Here is a 19,783-nt window from a genome sequence, read left to right on the forward strand (position 1 = left end):
ACTTATTGTTGTCGTCATCCTTCAGCGCCGTTTAACGCAATAGATTCATTCTGTCATGTAAAGTTTAACCTCTATCTAAAAAAAATAGATATGGAAATAATCTTGACAAAAATGAAAATTTGTTTGGGAAGAAAAACTACATCGCAATTGTTTGTTTTTTTTTGTAGCTTCAACCGCCACTTCCTCTGTCGTCATCTCTCCGCGCATCTCAGATCCCTCTGTCAATTTGCTCTGTCAAAGACAAACCGAAACGTAAAAAGTCTACTCTTTGATTTGTAACACCGTCTCCCATGAAATGATTGAATAGTTGAAACCCCCAAAACATCACCGAATGTAAGTACCTTGGATCATAGCAAAAGTATCTTGTAAAGCTCGTCCTTTGTTGCGCCTGCGTGACAACTGTTAATGCGGAAGAAGCTAAGCAGCTAAATTGGCAAACCTGAGTTTTGACCTGCAGTGTACCTAAAGTCAACAAGTAAATGTTTTTTGTGGTTGTTTTAATGTAGGTATCATCCTGGCAAGTAGCCCGTATCCAATTAGTGGGCTTCTATTGCCATTTATGTTAATGGTGAGGTAGGACAGTGCTATGTGGGCACTTGTTTAACTATCCTGCAGGCTGCTGGCATACGATGAGTGTTGAGTGGTTAAGAAAACCTCTGTTTACTTTAATCACTGATCAAGATTCATTTGCTTTGCTGTAACTAGCACGGAGCAGAGTGTTGCATGTTACTGTATACTGTATGTGCATAGATTTGGACTAGTCCAGTATTCCCTAGATTTACTTTTCCTTAAAACCTCAACAACAGAGCCCATTGTGATCAGCTTTTCCTTCAATAACGATGCAGGCAATTGGTGGTGGTTAAATACATAAGCAGTATGCACAGCATCGTTTTAGGAGGATTACATGTTGAAATTACTCTGAACGGGCTACTTGAACACTGCTTCTTCTGTTCCACAGTGAGCCAAAAGAATCAGCAAAGAGGCGCCATGGGGGCCGTGATCTCGCGATGGAAGGTAAGCAAGCGTTTGAATCACAGACCATTTTCCACAACTTCACACATACTTACTACAGGTGACAAAAAGTGAAGCTTTCTGTGATGGCACCTCTAGTAACCAAACACTTACATGTCCTTTTGGCCATTGCGGAGTCGTTGAGAAAATAGGGGGAATGGTGTGAATTATGATTTTAGACTTCTTCTTAGCCACTGTAGCTTGAATGTATGAAGTTCGCAGTTGAAAACATGTCATATGAGGTGAATTAGTTGATTAGCATTTCAACAGGAACATTTATTAAAAAATAGACGTGGGTAACATGATCAGTGAGGGAAATGACAAATTAATTGGCTTTTCTGTTGCTCTGATTAAGATAAGATAACCTTTATTTGTTCCACGCTGGGGAAATTTGCAGTTTAGTGGCAAAGACATGGCAAAAAGACCTCAAGGGGCATATTTTCCAGCAAATTGTGTCTACGAATCGCACAACCTCAGTGGGGACGATCCACTTTTTAGGTTCCACTATGTTCCCCCTCACAAGCCTTAAATAGTGATATCAAAATGTATTTCTCTGCCATGTTGTCATGCAATTGTCATGCAATTCTCTGGAACCACCTCGTGCTTTCTATGTTTAGATATAGTAGAAGTCTCAAGAGAAGGAAGAGCAGCCGTGACAGCAAAAACATTGACACTTGTCCATAAAAACTGCTTTTTGATGCATGAGCTTCCTTATCTCCTTGATGTATTTCTGTGTCATTTCCTGCAGACAAAACCAACCGCAGTGGAGCAGCTGGAGAACCTGGACAAGGTGATGGCTCCTGATTGCTTTTCCTCTCGCGTCTTCTTTCTGAACACCTGAGACTTGTCCAGACAAACAATCAAATATCGCGTTGTTTATTCTTAGAGCCACTTATTTTGATGCGAATACACTCTGTCATTGGTTCTCAAAAGTTTTTACTCCAAGTATCACCTCAAAACACTTGGCCCTCCAAGTACCACCGTAATGACATAATCCATCCATTTTCCGAACCGCTTCATCCTCACTAGGGTCGCGGGGGGTGCTGGAGCCTATCCCAGCCGTCTTCGGGCAGTAGGCGGGGGACACCCTGAATCAGTTGCCAGCCAATCGCAGGGCACACAGAGACGAACAACCATTCACGCCCACACTCACATCTAGGGACAATTTAGAGCGTCCAATCAGCCTGCCATGCATGTTTTTGGAATGTGGGAGGAAACCGGAGCACCCGGAGAAAACCCACGCAGGCCCGGGGAGAACATGCAAACTCCACACAGGGAGGCCGGAGCTGGAATTGAACTCGGTACCTCTGCACTGTGAAGCCGACGTGCTAACCACTGGACTACCGGGCCGCCCTAATGACATAATGTACATTAAAATACATTTCATACCACATGATTCACTTTAAATGCATTTTGCAAATACAAATTCAAGTTCAGCCCGCCGTCCAAGCGACATTAAAAAAAACAAAAAAACAACAACAACAACAAAACTCAATGATGTAAGAAGAGACGTTCGTAAGTAGGGTACCACTGTACTCCGTTTCGCTGTCCGAGGGAAGGCGTAACTCCAATGTGGCCCGCGACAAAAATGAGTTTGACACCCCTGCACTCCTGGGCAACCGCGTACCACGCTTTGAGAATCACTGCACTCTGCTGTTGGTGTCTTAAAATGACCATTAACCCCCCCCCCCCGCCCCCCCCCCCCCCATCATCTCTTCCCCCTTTCTAGGAGATAAAAGAGCTGGAGGAATTTCGAGCCAAAAACCAGCGACTCCAAAAGGTCCACTACACCTCGAGGTTCAACTGTGGAGGTGCTCGTTGTTTCTATGACCTCACTGGTGTGTTTTCGTGTGCAGTTGTGGGTGGGCCGGCTTCTCCTCTACTCGTCAGTCTTCTACCTGCTGACCTTTCTGGTGGTCTATTGCCTCTACCTGCCTGACCAATGGCTTCGCAGATTAGCCATGGCGCTGCCTTTCTTCCTGTATCCGGTGCTGTGAGTAAACGCTGACGTTCGTCGTCATGAAATGTCGTCCGCTTTGTCCTCCGCAATGAGCGTCTTATCTCTCCTCCAGGGTGTGGTTCATCCGCAAATTGCTCATTTTTCTTTTCTCGAAACGTACGGAGAGGAACAGTAAGTAGACAATTAAAACTGCTATTTTCTGTGCTATGTCTCTTTTGATACATATTTCGTTCTCATTGTTTTTTTTGTTTTTTTTTCAGGTGACATCCTGGAAGAATTGAAGGTCACCAAAAAAAAGATAGTACGTTTCCCGTCAGCTGTTCCGATTCACGCTTTCATTGACCTTTCTCTTTTGCCACGTTTCTCTGGGATGGCTTTTTGAAGAAAGGTTTCGCACGATTGTGTCCCTGTCTGGAATTGAACTTTTCTTGCTTTGTGTTTGCAGTTAGAAGAAGTGATGGAAACGGAGACATACAAAAATGCCAAACTCATCCTGGAACGCTTTGATCCAGATGGAAAGAAGAAAGCAGTGGGTGCCCCCCCCCCCCCACCCCCATCCCCTCCTCCTTTTTATTTTAATTACATTTGAATATGTGCCCACTGATTTTAACTATTTAGGAGCTGGAGTCACCCCCAGTGCGACCTCAGATGACTCCCAGGCCAGGACAAGGTACCTGCCTCATGTGTTGCACAAATATGAAGCAGCAAATTTGACATGTTAGGGTACAGATATTGTTTAAAAGCAATAACCTAACCCTATAATATTGGGTGTAATAGCGAATGGATCCTCGTGATAATTCCAAAACTTCCTCAAGGAAGATTAGAAAAAAAAATCAGCTCTTTGATCATCCCCAAATATCGTCAGACATTCGCCAACGTGGATTGGCCGGGAGACCCCCGGGCACCCCTGCTGCCGTGCTGATGACTCCCTCGCCTGGAGGTCGACCCACGCCGGGCCCCGGGGCCACGCCTGTCGGTGAGTGAACAGCAAGCAGCTATTCACTTGTTCACATTAATTGTAGGTGTAGCTTGGCGTATGAGCTGCAGTGCATTCGGAAAGCGTTCAGACCACTTCACATTCCCATATTTGGCTATGTTCCAGCCTTATTTCAGCATTGACTAAATTATTTTCATCGACCCCTCTGGAGCAGGTTTTCATCCAAGATTTCTTCCAGTCCCTCCCTCAATCGTGACCATTTGATCAAATGCAAATTGAAGTGCACTGTACCGTGTGCAGTGAATGTGTATTGTATTGTGGTATGTTAGCGCTGGAAGGCCCATGCCACTTAGGTGTAGCAGTGTCTTCAGCCAGAGTTGCTCTCCCTCCATCCAGAATGTGTCCTTCTCTCAGCTCCAGGCGGTCCACCCGAGCGAGGTGCCCTGTCCTCCGCTGTCCACCAGGGGGTAGTAGCCCGAAGCCCCACCTCCCCTATACCGGGTTTAGGTAAGCTGAAATGACTGTCAAGGCCAAAAAATGGAGAGATAAAGTGCGTGATAATGTAAATATCGATGTCCAGGCCTGCACCCTCCGGGTCCACCCCTGGCGAGGCCCGTTCTGCCCAGAGAGAGGGGCGCTTTGGACCGAGTGGTTGAATACTTGGTGGGAGACGGACCGCAGAACAGGTATTGATGAATGAATGAATGACTTAGGCTACAGCAAGTTCGCTATCGTGTGATAGCCGAGGGGACATGTAGGGAAAAAAGAAAAGATTTGTATGTTTGTTATTAATATTATATATTTTGTGTTACCATTGCAAAAAAAGCATCCTATCAATTTCACTTTAACAAAAAAGCATTAAAAATATACAATAAAAAAGCAGGTCACCTTTAACTTACGGTGGCGCCTGACCTGCATCATCGGAAGTTAAAAAAAAATAATTGTTATTGTTCAAAGTTTATTTCATCTGCAATTCGCTGATGACACTGGCAAAGAACGGGAATCTGGAGCGCCAAGAGAAACATTTTAAAATGGTACACGTGAGCTGCGACAGTGATGTTCATGCATTTAACACGCTGCAAAAGTGCGTCACCTGCATCCACGTCAGGGGAGACGGTGATAATTTCCTTTTCACAAACTCAGTCTTGTGTTTGTATTTTATTCTGTTTCGTTCATGTTAAGGGCCATTATGGCTGTTGCTCATGATGGCATGCGTGTGTGCAGGGGTGCGAGTGCATGTGTGTATACGTGCACGCGCGGGAACGGGTCAATCGAGGGATGTTGGTTGGCTTGAAAAGTCGATCTTCGGTCAAAAAATGTTGGGGACACCCCTTGCCCTACACGGATGTACACCAGCAACCTGCACGTTGTCCGTGTGGTGGTGCTGTTTCGTTCTCGTTCTTGCCAGCTCACTTGAATGAACTCGTCTTCTCCACACCCTCAGATACGCTTTGATCTGTCAGCAGTGCTTCTCCCACAATGGCATGGCCCTGAAAGAAGAGTTTCAATACCTCGGTATGAACAACACAATCAAAATGTAAGGCGTAACTTTTAGAGTTCAAGAAGGGGGAGATAATGGCAAAAAAAAGTATAGAACTTTAACACTGTGCTCTGTCAACATGAGATAGCGAAGGTTAAAATAAAAATGGTTGAGGTTGAGTTCGCTGACTAAACCAGCTTCCCACTTTGTTGTTTTTGTCATCGGTCTCGCTAGCCTTCCGCTGCGTGTATTGCTACTTCCTGAATCCCGCCCGGAAGACGCGTCCGCAGGCTCCCAGGCTTCCGGAGTTCAGCTACGAGAGGAAGCTGCGGACCGAGGTGCTGTCTCCGGAACGGACACCGCGCTCTGGCGCTGACACAGAGGAGAGCGCGCCCCCCTCTGGAGGTAAATACAATCACATGCTCACAGGAGCAAAACCAAAACACATTTCAGTGATCTTTTTTTTTTTTCATTTTCTAAACATTTCAAGTTTAAAAAGCTACAAAATAATCACAATATGGAAATCTCTTGCAAATACAACATCATAGCTTTTTTTTTTATAATACCCAATTTAACGTTTCTGTTCTATTTAGTTAATTCTCATTCAGTACCAGCCAATTCTGGACCAAGTCTGAAAAGACGTTTAAAAACGTCTTTGGGAGTGAATGAGTTAATTCATATATTTTCAAACAATATTTATCAATAGTAACAAAGAAATTGTGCATAGATTGTTCCTGCTTGTTGGAAATTTAGTCACTCTTTGTTAAAAGTACAAATTTAGGACTTAGCCGCACTCTCCTGCATTGTGTTCGCCTGCCTCCATCTTCTAACCCCCATTTTGCTTCATACCGTGCAACGCTTTAATAACAAGCGCATATGACCTTCATCGCCGAGCGCTGCGTTTGAACGCTGTGATCTTGCCTCTAGCCAAGGCGCCGGCGCCGTGGAGTTTGGTCCACAGTTTCCCCGTCCAGCAGAACCCTCAGAATCGTGCTCGGCAGAGTCCAGGTCCCTCCTCCCCATTCCCCACTTCTTCCTCCTTCCGTCCTTCCTCGTTCTCTATCTAACATCACTTCAACTGATTTGATCTGTGATGGAGCAACCAGATAGTGGCGCTAATGACACAGCTTTCACTTCAACTGATTTGATCTGTGACGGAACAACCAGATGGTGGCGCTAATGACACAGCTTACTGAGTGCTCCAATTACTTTGAGTCATTGTTTGATACCCATTCAGATAGGATTTCATTCTTAGGAGGAGTCATTGTTTCTTTTTTGGATCAACTTTGGGCTTTTTGTTTGAAGGCTATACAACAAGCCACTTCATTAGGTACACCCCCGCCAGTTAATGTCCGTTACATGATGAGCTTCTCAGGAGTGTAACATGAGAACTCCACAGCGATTGGACACGATAAGTCAAAATTAGTACTTGGAAAAGTATTTGGATGCCTCCTGCTCCTCCTGGAATTGGAATTTTCTGAGAGAGGATCAACTCTGGAATGATACAAAGTCTGAGGGTTTTATGATTCACTGGGATTGAATTGCTGTATTTCAAAAAAATAGTCGCAATTCCTCAAAGAGATGAAGTGCCCCGGTTGGTCCCCTTAAATATTAAACCCCTCCCTTAAACAGAGAGCTCTCGTTTTAACCCATCAGGAAGAAAAAAAAAAGGGTAGCAAATGAAATCTCAGTTCTGGGACGCTTGCTGCGAACCCAACCAGCAGCACCTACTGAAGCACGTGTGCAGTCTTTCATCTGAGCAATCCTCAATGAATATTAAAAGATAACCTTGGGAGTCTGTGACCATGTGTCTAAAAATGCGTTCATCAGGTTATGAATGGTGCGACAAAATATATTTGAATTGTAAAATCGGTTTTAAGAGATGCAACATTTTTTCCCCATAGTCGTCCTTATTTATTTAGTTTTAAATTCCACTTTCACTCTGTAAAGTGAAAGCAGTGACATGATTTCGTAAGATTAAAAAAAAAACATTACTCCCTCCATCTTTTCCAAAGTAACAGTTCATTTTTTAAACACCCCTGGGCCACTATTTATAGAAATACAGTATTACTAATGTATGTAATTGTGTATTCATCTGCCTTTGATCCAACACTTCACTTCCTCAAGTCTAACAGCAAATCATTTTCAGTTTTAATCCTCTCGACGATTACCTTTTCCAAATTTTGTATCCTGCAACTATCTTTACCCGCACACTTCTTGTCTGCTTATGGATTCTTTTCTGCTTATGGACCTCCCCGCGGCGGTTTCTCCTTAGACGAGCAGGAGCCGCCGGGTGAAGGCCGCCGAGCTCACGCAGAAATCACTGAGGCCGAGAGCCGGGTCGAAGAGGAGACAGACGACGTGGAAGAATCTGAGGAGCTGGTCCAGGAAGAGGAAAAGGAGGACAAGGAAGAGAGAGACAAAGACTCCCTTGCTCATGCACCTCATCTCTCATAGCTGCGCAGGAAAAAGGTGTTTGCACTCGCACGCCACAGACAACAGAAGCTAAATGCTAATCGGCAGGTGGATGAGTTTTTTTATTGTTTTTTTTTGTGCCCGTATTTATGATTAAGTCTTTCATGAGTGAGTTGCTGTTTGAAGGCAAATTACATTCCTGATGCCTATCATCATAAAAAGTTATGCAAAGGCTATGTTAATAACATGTTTCATGAATTTAGTAGTCCACCTCCACCCCCAAAAAAGTTACGGTTTTTTTTCCCTTTATCTCATGAAATCATTGGCTAATTAATTCTTGTGATAACACAAATAATTCATCATATCGTCAAATAAACAATTTGGGGGTACACAATAATTTGCTAGCTTGCGCTATCAGCTACACATCAGGGAAAGGACAGGGAGAACTGGCAACAACATCAGAAATGATTAGTTTGACCCCATTAAAACACAAAGTAGGAATTCCGAAAACAGTGCTCTCATGCTCACTCGACTGTCGCCATGAAATTGATTCTCAAGTAGCACGAGATGTAGGATTTTCGATTCTTATATTTTTCACTCCCGTTGTTTTAGAAATGGCGGACATTATTTTTGTAGCTTGTCAGTTAGCTGGCTTTACGACTGCTGTTGATCATTCTTGATAGATAATCATCAGGACTTCACAAGAGCTGACTTTGAACTGCCACTTTATCTGCCGCTTCGTCCCTTTTTATAAGTGTTTGCCAAATGTCTTCTTGACTGCATTTGCACTGACTTTCCGAGTATATATTTGACCTTAAATAGTTGGATGGATGCAACTGTTACTTTTAGGTTCTCTGGCTTCCATGTAGCGGTGTAATGAACTGACGTATCCGTTAACTTCTATTTCTTTACTTTTTTTCATGTTTACATCCCGCCAGCGTGCTACTTTTGCCAACCACTTTTATTTGGACTTTCAAGTGATTCCATCGGCATGTTTGGTTCCATAAACACAACTGAGACAAAATGTTCCACTGTTTTGGACTTATTCAATTGTGATAAGTACATTTTTACATTGTTTGGCCTGGAGGCTTTAAATCAGTGGTTCCTTGGTTTTTGTTGAGCCAAAAGCACATAATTTTAATGACCGATCATGGCTCTCCTTCAGAAAACAGGTGAGCCGTGATTGGTCGTTACCTGAGCCCTGAGCAACTGTGATGTCATCTTCACTTGACAGCAACTGGCAAAATGGCCGCCCCCTGAGATGGATGCATTGTGAACGATGGATTTTGTTATTTAACTCATTGATCATTTCTGGTGCACATGAATGTACTGTGGCCTAGTGGTTGGGAATCGCTGCTTTCAATCAACAATGTCTTTAGCATATTTTTGGCACGTTCACCTAAACAACTTAATGCTAAATTATTGCGATTGCTACTTGAAAAATGTTAGAATTTAACCATTCTCAAATGTCTGTTTGATGCTCTGCTGGACTCAATAGCTACTTTTGTCAGGTTTTCAAGACTGGCCACTAAAATAAACGTTTTTCAGCTTTAACATGGCTGCTGACGTAATAATTGGAATAATTAAAAAAAAAGAAAACAGTCATTACAAGTTTATTTCCACCTTGTTCATGTACACACACAAAATCATATCAAAACAAAAACAGTCATAAGTGAGCTCAATATGAACTTCACTGGCAGACTGAGATCATTAAATCAACTTGCGGCTGCACAATCAATCACGTTGCTGGAAAAACACCCAGCAACAACGCAGCCACAATTGCCTTATTGACACGCCATATATTCCTTTTTCTTGTTCCAGTATGACATTGATTGATACCTGGTTAGCATCCATCAATTAGTGAATGAATCAGGAACTACAAAAAAATGAATAACTGAAATATTGTTTTGATTATTTCCAAACATGTATAGCACATGAAAAAAAATATTCATAGGTTTATGTCCTCCGTGAATGTCACTGATCAAAACAAATCAATACAACTTCGAGACAGGAAAAACCTGTCATCCCCTTGCTCCAAAATACAACAAATTCATAGTCTGGAACAACAAACAAAAAGAAAAAAAACATTGCTGTTTTGTATGTTTGAATGACAGGAATCAAAACGGCAATGATCATGACCCCCCACCCCCCCAAACAAAAAAACAGCTTCAAGTATGACCAGCGGAGATCGCAAGACGCGTCGTTAGCCGTTAGCCTGTAGCACTGGGGTCTCCAAACTCCACCCCGGTGGCCATTTTGTGGACTGCGTTAAGTTTTTTCGTTGGCCCACACAGCACCACTTTTTTTCTCTCGATAAAAAGACGTCAAAAAACATTGGCACCTCCATCCTACAACCTCTAAATCAACTCAAAATGTCTGCTTTGATGTGAGACCTGGAGGAAGACGAGGCCTACGTGCGTGCTCGTTCACAGCGTGTTGAGCTCAACGAGTCGGCCGGCGAATACGGCAAGCGTGCCGATGATGCACACTGCCATGAAGATGCACAGGAGGATGTGATCCAAAACCATCGCCACAAACTTCCACTCCTCAGCCGCCTGCAACCGGGTGCAAAGATTGGTGAGAAATAGCAAATACTTTATTTTAGGAAGATCAGCTTGTCTGTGGAGTCCAATTGAGGTCAGTGTTTTGTTAGCGTACCTTAGCATAAAGCACATATTAAGTGTGAGTCTATTAGAGAGGGCACTTGTATTTATACTATATTGCTATAGTATAATTAAAAATGTGTTATTTAATAAAGGCACTCCTTCGTAATGATAACTTTCATATTTAAATATGAGAGAAGGCCTTTATTTGTAGAGTGGAGTGTACAATTACAAAAGCTTTAAAACTAGCATCCACTTGCAGTGACCCTCCACAGGCAGAAGATGGCGCCGCACCCACAGCACAGCAAACCGTACCAACTGTCAGGTCATGGCGGAGGTCTTCCGTTCTTACATTGTTGGATTCCTCATCTGACTTCATGGTCTCTGCGATGTATTTGACACCTTCGATGGCGCTCCGGACGTCAGGGTTCTTGATGATGGGTGACTGGTAGGGGACGCTGGTGGGTGTGGGGTTACCTGAGCCACATTAGCTTTGAGTTAAATCACGTTTTCCAGCATAACCGTTTGAAAGGTCAATATACGGTCCGTTACAAAAGCCTTACAATGTACCCAATGTTGTGTGCTTACCTGAGATATCTGAGATGTCCATGTCTGTGGGAAACAATCGCTTCTGCCGAATCTCCTGGCTAGGACGCTTCATGGTGGAGAAGAACATCATGTTGGGGATCGTTTCGATGAATACCTGGCAGGACCCAATGCAGCACAGGAATCAATATGGACATCTTCAAACAGTACTTTTCTAGATTAAACCCTGAATTTGAAACCCGAACCCCGGTTTCAATCCCTAATCCTATATTGACACATTAACCCGAGTTTTTAAACTGACTTGAATCCTCAATTCGAAATACTAACACCCCTCCCTACTTCAGAACTAGGGATGGGTGTGTACTGATACTAGGTTTCGGTATCGGTATGATACTGGCCTTTTTTCAAAGTTTTGGGTTCTCGTGAATGATGCCGATACGAGCCACCAATACTTAAAGGGGGAAAAATATGACATAGTATAAATTGAAATTTAATGTATCACAAGTATTAGTGGTATCTCTACTTGGTGTCACTATTGGTGAGTACTCAAGAGTGAATACTGGTATTGGTCTGAAAAAATGTCCACCTGAACTAAGGAAGGCCTCCTCGCAAATGTACGGCAGCCATTATTTGAGGAAATACGGTCACATCAAACGACATCCCCCTACCTTGCGTATCCAAGCTGGCATGGTGTGCGTGCTGGGCGAGCGGTGGTGCGTGTTGATGACGATGACGGTGATGATGATGGAGGCGATGACGAACACCATGGTGAACAGCATGTACTTCCCGATGAGCGGCACTGCGCTGGACGTGGACGGAATGAGCTCCACGATGACCAGCAGGAACACAGTGAGAGACAGCAAAACGGAAATGGACAGCGTCATCTTCTCGCCTGGAGAGAATCATACGAAGCCGTAAGTTTAACGTTTAAAGACATTTTTTTTTTGTGGGGGGGGGGGGTGAAAATCCTGATTTTCTCTAAATCTTGCCACATTTGCACATACCGGAGTCCGTGGGCAGATAGAAGACGAGGCCGGTGAGGAAGGAGAAGAGCATACAGGGTATGATGACGTTGACGATGTAGTAGAGCGGCAGTCGCAGCATCAGGAAGTGGTAGGTGATGTCCAGGTAGGGCTTGTCGGGACAGCACGTGTAGTAGACCCAGTGCTTCCAGCTCCGGTAGTCCTTCAGAACCCACTCTCCGGACTCCATGAAGTTACTCAGGTCAGGACGATCGCTGTCCTGCTTGTGCACAGTTTATTCAAGTTGTATGCTCATTTTCAACCATAGAAGAATGCTTTTGTTCACTTTTTAACGTAGTCAATGTACAAACCAAATCAAATGTGTACTTCACAATACTTGAATAATACAAGTATAATTATACTCATAGGCATATATTCCTTATCCTCAGTGAAGCACGTCTAACTTGACTGCTGAGGAGTTGTGATGTCTCTTGGTGAAGAATCTGCTTGGTTGTTTCCGGATTAAGATTAAGTACTTTATACGTCACCCAACTCTACTTAAGTTCTTTGGAAACTTTTGTTTCATGACCATAAACGGCAGTTAAATTTTCATTCCAACTTTGAAAATGGCGTTAATTTTGCAAGCCCATCTGGCATCACCGGTGCATCCGCGCGAACTGACCGGATTGATGACAACCAGCAGGCCGTCGTACGTCCACGTTCCGAGCTTCATGCTGCAGTTCTGCAGGTCGAAGGGAAAATGGAGGACGATAATCTCGCAGTAGCTCTTGAAGATGGCGGGCGGGTTCCACGTGATCTGGCCAGTGTACTCCAGCAGCACTTTGGTCTCGTGGATGATAGCGAAATCGCCGTCGGCACTATAAAACGATGACAGGAGGCACGACGTGAGATCAGAACCAAGCCACCATTTGCAAATATCGACACAAAATATTTAGAATTGTCTATATCAAAGCTGCGCTCTGTAACATTTTTAGTTAAAAAAATAAAAAATCTCACAAGCCACGACGAGAGGCGATGACACAATACTTAGCAAGGCCACCAGCCCCTCTAGCAGTTTACTGTATTGTTCAGTATTTGCTCTTTTATTTCCTGTCGATTGGCGACATTCCCGCGCGAGCCCACTTGAAGACACACTGAAAGTGACGTCGTGTAAAAACACAAATATCGGAAGGTAAATGATAGGTTTCACTGAAAAAAAAAAAGGGACGAGCAAACTGCGACTCGTTGGGTGTTCGCTCGACTTCAAAATTGTGTTTACTTGTTGTAAAGCACCAAGTCAGGCTTCCAAATATCCATGGAAGGGATTCGGATCTTCCTGATGCCACCGTATTCGTCTGGGTTCCATTTCAGGTTCACGTCCGTCCATTTCTGCGTGTCACAGTGCAAAAAGATTTGTCACAAAAGCTTTGCGAGTAGCAACAGAATTCCTTTTTTATGGCTACGTGGATGAATCCATAATTCACATTTCCTGATCAAAAATGTTAATAAGTAAAAGTGATGACTGTCATTGTCAAACAAAATTGAAAATATGGCAAACAATGAAGTGATTCTTTTCACAAGCGTCAACTATCTTTGGAAAAATTTGCTTGCTTACTTGTCTGAGACGAACATTACTGGTCACAATCTGGTTGACTTCATCCTGAATGACATAAAAGGAAATATTCGGATTTCTGTACAATCAGTATTGCTTCTATTTGGACGTGGGCGTTCCACTCGATAAAAAGTTTATGCTGCAGAAATGGAAAGAATTTATGGCATAGTGTAGCAGTAGCATTAGACCCTCAGCTAGCAGAAATGAAGAATATGCAAAATGAGACCCAAAATGCATTTACACTGAGACAAGGACTAAAGTTCAATAAAATGAAGTTTCCAAAGTTTGAGCCAAACTTTCTTAAGGTTGCGGGGGAGGGGGGGGGGGGGTGCATCTTTGCTTACCACTTCGATGAGCTGAATGAGTTGCAGTCCTACGGTGACCACCACCGCTTCGCTGAAATGGTTGACTGGGCGCACCACCTTGTTGTATCCGTTGAACAAATGATTCACCAGACGCGTCTCGTCCTCCGAGCACCACGCCCGACCTGCGACACAAACCTCCCGTGTGTGATATGGCCGTGAAAGTCAATTTCAGACTTTATCCAGTATTTTTTTCTTCTTCTCAGGATTAGCTTGCATCAACTGAGTTGTCATTTAATGACTTGGTCGGTAAGTGGTGTCATTCCGTAGGGCAGAGTTCAAGAGAACCTTCCGGACACGGATGCCACCTTGAACTGTCATCACACATTATTTCGGGCTCAAGTTCTAGCGCCCAATCCTGACCCGACTAATATTCGAATCCCGTCAAATACCGGAACCGGCGGAACAGGGAAGCTGTTGGGTCATGAAATAAACATTCGCAGCCCTCGCTCGGCTTCCCACCCGCAATCCGAGACCACTACGGCTCGGAATACAGGAAGAGTGGGGAATTATCATGTGACAGACACGCAGAAACAGGCGCATCCCAGACGGATTCAGTTGGGATCAACAAGCGGCTGGCATTCCTTATCACGGCCATGGAGAAGAGAACTTAATCCAAGTGCTAAGAGGCGACGTGCATGGGAAATATGCAGGCCTCGGCCAATTCGCTTGATTTGGAATGTCGGCAGTTAGATGTGATGAAGCAGCATGTGGCTCATTTCTACTTTCGGAAATTTTCCCATTCATTTCCACAGGAAACTAAAAGGAGGAATTTTGTGAATATGTAGGAATAAACTGGGAAGTATAATTTAATGGAATGGTATTTGATTTTGTTATCGGCGGACATCTACGCATCTCTTTCCTTGCCCACATGCGAGGGCATCAGAGTACTTTAATTGCTCCATTAGGGGAAAAAAAATCAACCAAGCGACAGCTTGTAATTGTCATCCTGCTTGTTACAAGTAAACAATTGTTTTTGGTCATAATGTGTAGTGTGTACAAATGAAGATTACAACAAACAAAATGCTGTTTACAAAATGGTTGCCAAAAAAGAAAGAAAAAAAAAGAAGTCTCCTTAATGGAAATTCCAAAATTGGGATGCCAACAAAACTCAAAGATTGGCCATGCTGCTTTTCGGTAGCAAATTTGTATCCTGTGTGCACGTGTCGATGTGTATACAAATTTGTGTGTGTGTTATTTCTGGAATTGGCGACTGCTGTGTGTCTTCATTCACATAGCCTGCAAAACACACACAGACACACGCACACAAAGGTTTACATCTGCACATGTGCTGTTCATTGCGTCTTCTACTTCTTGAATGTTTTCCACAAAGTTGAAGATACAGTACTCGTTCTTCGGTTCGTCATGGTGTCTGCTTTTGATGTGGCTGCCCACTGAAATAGAAAAGGGGGCGTGACCCATCATGCACTTGCAGCTGTCAGTCAACAGCCGGCCTGGCTCCACTCACGTTTCCGGACTGAGCCCAAATAAAACGGCACATGGAGGTTTTCCTGACACTTAGCTCCGCTTCCTGGTATTTGAAGGTGTTGTCAAACTGCTCCCTCCCTCTAACACGATACCTGTTTGTTTGCTAGTTAGCAGAATTAAGCGAAAACCATTCCATTAAAAAAAAAAAAATTATAATAATAATAATTTTATATTTCTGAGTAGTAATAGAACTCTCCACCGCTAGCCCAGATTGCAGATCGTAGAATACAGTTCATTTATTCTGCATTTTGCGTCATTCTCCATAAACCAGAAACACAATCTCGCGATTGGACAGAAAATGACCAACATGGCACATCATTTCATTTCTTTTCTTTTTTTGAGTCACAATGGATAAGATAACCTTTATTTGTCTCATAATGGAGAAATTGAAAAGGCACACCTGCCCCAGAATGCAAATGGTACAGTCCTGTCCATTTTATCCATATCTTTCTCAATGTAGCATGTCTTAAATAAGAACCATATCGATAAAAAATAAAAAAATCACTCCAATACAACACACTGCAGCTCTTTCCACTTTTGAAAATGGTGAATTCCCCTCAGTCTAATATGAGTTTGATGTTATTCCCCATGATCCATAAATGCTAGCTAACAATGAGACTGATAAACAATCACAAATGTGACCCGTCAAGTAAGTGGTGTCTTCAGATACAAATTGAATTTGTTGCATCAAATCATCTTTCTCCACTGAAATGAATGGAAATGCCATGAAACCGTTCCAGCCTTCTCCAAAAAGTCTACAACAATTTTGTGGTATGAATTTTCACGATGAAAAATAGCACAATGTATTATTGCACATTTGGGTAAAATAGGAACAGCATTTTTCCCATTAAACACCATCTATTTTATTTTAAAATAACATATAGAGTAATTGGTGCATGAAGGAACGTTTACCTTGTTAACTTCCCTCTTCCTGTGTGGGGTGTGCGTAACTGCTCAGCCCTCCCCTCTCTGCTTAGCTGAGAAGGAGAAATACAAGCGGCTGGCCTCTCATCATTAACTTCAAAGGGGCGGCTCTTTTAGTGATCTCGCCAAGTGGCCAATCATGTTGCGACAAGATGCTACCTGCTTAGAAATCCCCTTGAAAAAGAAAAAAAAAAAGCTCATTTCCGCCGATCGATAGTTTTAGCGGTTATTGAAACTTTGACTTTTTAAACACCCGCTAAATCGATAATCGGCATATGCCAAGTGATGACGTGATACCTTCACTGACTTGAAAAAGCCTGCTTACTTGGACAATTCCAACACGTGATTTGAAATTGCTGTTGAGATTGCCTTCAGGTTATTTCACTCAATCTTTTTGCTCATCTTTTCTCCTGAAGATCTTTTTCATTGATCCTCCTGCAATACGCTCAGTATGGCAACACCATGACAGTGCTTATAATACAACACGACGGTACAACTTTATTGGAGCATAAAACAACCTTCATATTCACGAACAGACAGGCTTTGGAGAATATCTGCACAATTGACAATAGCGAAATAGATGATTCATTATACATTTAAGCACACGTTTATAATGAAATATTGGACTATAAGATTTATTGATTACATAAGAGAGCCTGCAGGGTGATGTCACCCGAGAACGATCAAGATGGCGTAATCTCTCTTTTTGATGTACGAGCTAGTAATGGCCGGCTAGTAAATATTGTTAGGTGCGGGCGGCCGGCCGGTGATAAAATATAAAGGCCGATCGGTGATTGAGCAACTTTTATGGCGTCTTTATCCAGTCGTTGGTGGCAGGAAACACCAAGCCTCCATTCGTCACACAGCCGGCTGCACGCGCTGAATCGGAAAATGTGGATGTCATTAATTACGCTCGCAGGGAAAAGGGCTTGCCTTGATCACTGAAGGCATTTGATTAATACCTGGAGATGACATGATACAGGGAGGTTAACCGCAGAAATGCAATTTGGAATTCGAATAAAATCTTGGCGGCGGCCCAGTGATCGAGTGATCAATTCCAGCTCCGGCCTTCATGTGTGGAGTTTGCATGTGTGGAGGTTGCATGTTCTCCCTCCGCCTACTGCCCGAAGACAGAGCGGATAGGCTCCGACAGGCCCTGCGACCCTTGTGAGGATAAAGCGGATCCAAATTTTTTTTAACCCTAAACCCAGTTGAACCCTAATCTCACTTGTCCTAACCTCCCCACAGAGACTTCAACCCGAGTCCTCACTCCACCCTCACCCACTTTATCCCTGACCCCACTGACTCCCCACCTCTTCTTAGTAGCCTAATACTGAGGAGGGCTGACTCATGATGGATGCACACATACGTACTCGCACACGGGAAAACAAAATTGGGAAAACTGCAATGGTGAAATCCGTTTTAACGTTTTCCACAATTGAGGACTACAAAGTTCTCAGTCTTTGCCCGTTTTCATCAACATCGTATCGTGTATTTAGAAATAAATCTCAGAATTAACAGTCTTTAACTTCAACTCAAACCGCTCTGACAATTGGTGTTCAAACTGCGTCATACTGTTTTTCCCACTAACAGCAGTCAACCCCCTTTTCACACGTTAATGTCTGTTAGAAATATTAGAGAATGACGTCACACCCTTGCCTGTCCCCCTTCTTTTATGGGAACTTTTTAGTGATGAGGACTTTTAAATTTCACAGCATTAAAACTGGCAGGGGAGAGAAAGTCCCTGCGTCCTTGTCTAAAATGACGAAACGTCCGCCTTTTTCCGCCTTGTAAATCAGCGTGAGGCGGAGGACACCTGCTGCGCCGACGGAATGCCTCAAACACCAACATGGGTAAGAATGCTGACAATGCGAGAGCTGTCGCTTTTTTCGCGAGTCTCAAGGACGACAAGGGGGGGAAACTCGTGCGGAAAACAACAGGTTCAGCCCCACCCTGCTGAATGAAACACATGCTGGCATATCTAAAGAAGAATTTCGACCAATTCTTCGTGGTAGGCGTAGCAGTAGTCATGATATCCTTCGTTTTGTCTACACTGACTTGACCTGAACTTATGATTTTTTTTAGATACGAGGTTCGGCTGGTATTAATTCATTAATTTGTTGTTGTTTTTTTTTTTTGCCTTAACGTGAGCAAAAACTGAGATATGACTGCTATGTGTCAGTGAGCTTAACAAGCAACAATTTGGTCAAGAGTGAACAGTTCTTCAAAAAAGAGCTTCAAGCTGTTAATTGCCATTACCGGTTGGAGTTGACTGTCAAGCCAAACATCAAACTAAGACCATTACAAATTGTATTTACGTTTAAGTCCACTAGCTCGATGCTAATGCGTAACGGGGAACTGCAGAGAAGGGTTCATGAACATGGCATCTATGGAGAGGTGTTCTTAACTCTTTAAATGAGTGATAATTGACCACAAATAGTGGAGCAAAATATTTAAATAGACAAAGTCACAGGCGTCAATTCTTTATCCTCTACAAAAAAAAAAACACGTTCTATTTCTGTAGTTTACGTAGTCAGAGTAGTTGTCAAATAGTTTTTGATAGTGTCTGCATGACTGTATAATACGGCCCCCTGCTGGCCATGTCTTGCACACCTACATTGACTTAATCATGATGCACTGTTTTCTTTACATTCTATTTCATTGTCATTTTTTACGATGTACAGTGCTGTGAAAAAGTATTTGCCCCCTTCCTGATTTCTGTACTCTTTGCATATTTATCACACACAAAGGGTTCAGTTCATCAAACCTATTTTAATATCACGCAGAGACTACCCAAGGAAATACAAATTGCAGTTCCTAAATGCCAATTTAATTTATTAAGGCACAAAAAAATAAAACCAAAGTTACTTGTCCCTATGTGACAACAATGTAGGAGGGTTTCGTGACCACACTCCGCATTATGAACTAATGCCACAATAAAGAGGTAAAAATCCTTCCGAACGGAATTGGCTATTTAATATATACTTATGCGTCAGGCTTGTGACAGAGTTGTTTAACGTGTAAAAAAAAAATAAATAAATACAAAATCTCAAACATATGGTACTTTCACTGCTGGTTTTGTCATTTGACCTGACAAATGAGACTCCTTTTAAGTGCCTGTGATGGCTCCACGCCCTGCTTGGAGAACAGACTGACATTTTACATGTTCACTCATGTGCATGCACATGGACTCACCAGCCATTGCGCAGAGGATCCAAACCAGCAGCGTGTCAAACTTTGACAGCCTCATATCTCCTCCACGTTAGTCACAAAAGAAAGCGAAGATGAGATAAGAGGGCAAGCGGAACGATCGCCTCCTGTCGGCCTCCACGCGGTTTAAGTCGAGCAGCAGCAGGAGGACTCGGCTGGCTTTGCAGGCGAGTCATGAGAAGCCAGGAAGGCAGCTCTGGTTTCTAAGGGCATGAGCCTGTCTACTCCCTGCAATCCCCCCGCCCCTTCCCCCGAACCCACCGGGACAGTATC

At 43.3% G+C, this 19,783-nt stretch overlaps 2 protein-coding genes across 2 annotated transcripts; one reads left to right on the forward strand and one right to left on the reverse strand.

The window, feature by feature from the left end:
• The first annotated feature begins 195 nt into the window (after window positions 1-195).
• Window positions 196-9,357, forward strand: lnpk (lunapark, ER junction formation factor). Its single transcript, XM_086121686.1, has 16 exons — window positions 196-333; window positions 959-1,014; window positions 1,760-1,801; window positions 2,741-2,791; window positions 2,868-3,004; window positions 3,084-3,142; window positions 3,232-3,272; window positions 3,417-3,500; window positions 3,590-3,641; window positions 3,837-3,947; window positions 4,323-4,415; window positions 4,489-4,594; window positions 5,353-5,423; window positions 5,623-5,793; window positions 6,316-6,396; window positions 7,664-9,357. The coding sequence occupies exons 2-16, from the start codon at window positions 988-990 to the stop codon at window positions 7,843-7,845; spliced, it is 1,308 nt and encodes a 435-aa protein (XP_085977812.1). The 5' UTR covers window positions 196-333; window positions 959-987; the 3' UTR covers window positions 7,846-9,357.
• A 91-nt stretch (window positions 9,358-9,448) lies between these two features.
• Window positions 9,449-19,550, reverse strand: LOC147199091 (acetylcholine receptor subunit alpha-like). Its single transcript, XM_086122471.1, has 10 exons — window positions 19,496-19,550; window positions 13,871-14,013; window positions 13,530-13,574; window positions 13,194-13,303; window positions 12,597-12,792; window positions 11,957-12,194; window positions 11,621-11,844; window positions 10,995-11,109; window positions 10,759-10,883; window positions 9,449-10,358 (listed from the first exon to the last, which is right to left on the reverse strand). The coding sequence occupies exons 1-10, from the start codon at window positions 19,548-19,550 to the stop codon at window positions 10,230-10,232; spliced, it is 1,380 nt and encodes a 459-aa protein (XP_085978597.1). The 3' UTR covers window positions 9,449-10,229.
• Between the last annotated feature and the right edge of the window lie 233 nt (window positions 19,551-19,783).

This window comes from Hippocampus guttulatus, chromosome 10 (assembly GCF_054856545.1).
Source record: "Hippocampus guttulatus isolate MCC_2025c chromosome 10, RoL_Hgut_1.0, whole genome shotgun sequence".
NCBI lineage: Eukaryota > Metazoa > Chordata > Actinopteri > Syngnathiformes > Syngnathidae > Hippocampus > Hippocampus guttulatus.

Excerpts from the sequence above, each read along its gene's own strand:
- lnpk (XM_086121686.1), top strand. The coding sequence starts at position 988 with ATGGGGGCCGTGATCTCGCGATGGAAG. Across the intron at positions 1,015-1,759 it reads CCGTGATCTCGCGATGGAAG|ACAAAACCAACCGCAGTGGA; the intron begins GTAAGCAAGCGT and ends CATTTCCTGCAG. Across the intron at positions 3,501-3,589 it reads CAGATGGAAAGAAGAAAGCA|GAGCTGGAGTCACCCCCAGT; the intron begins GTGGGTGCCCCC and ends TTAACTATTTAG.
- LOC147199091 (XM_086122471.1), bottom strand. The coding sequence starts at position 19,550 with ATGAGGCTGTCAAAGTTTGACACGCTGCTGGTTTGGATCCTCTGCGCA. Across the intron at positions 13,575-13,870 it reads TCATTCAGCTCATCGAAGTG|GATGAAGTCAACCAGATTGT; the intron begins GTAAGCAAAGAT and ends TATGTCATTCAG. Across the intron at positions 11,845-11,956 it reads CTATCTGCCCACGGACTCCG|GCGAGAAGATGACGCTGTCC; the intron begins GTATGTGCAAAT and ends GATTCTCTCCAG.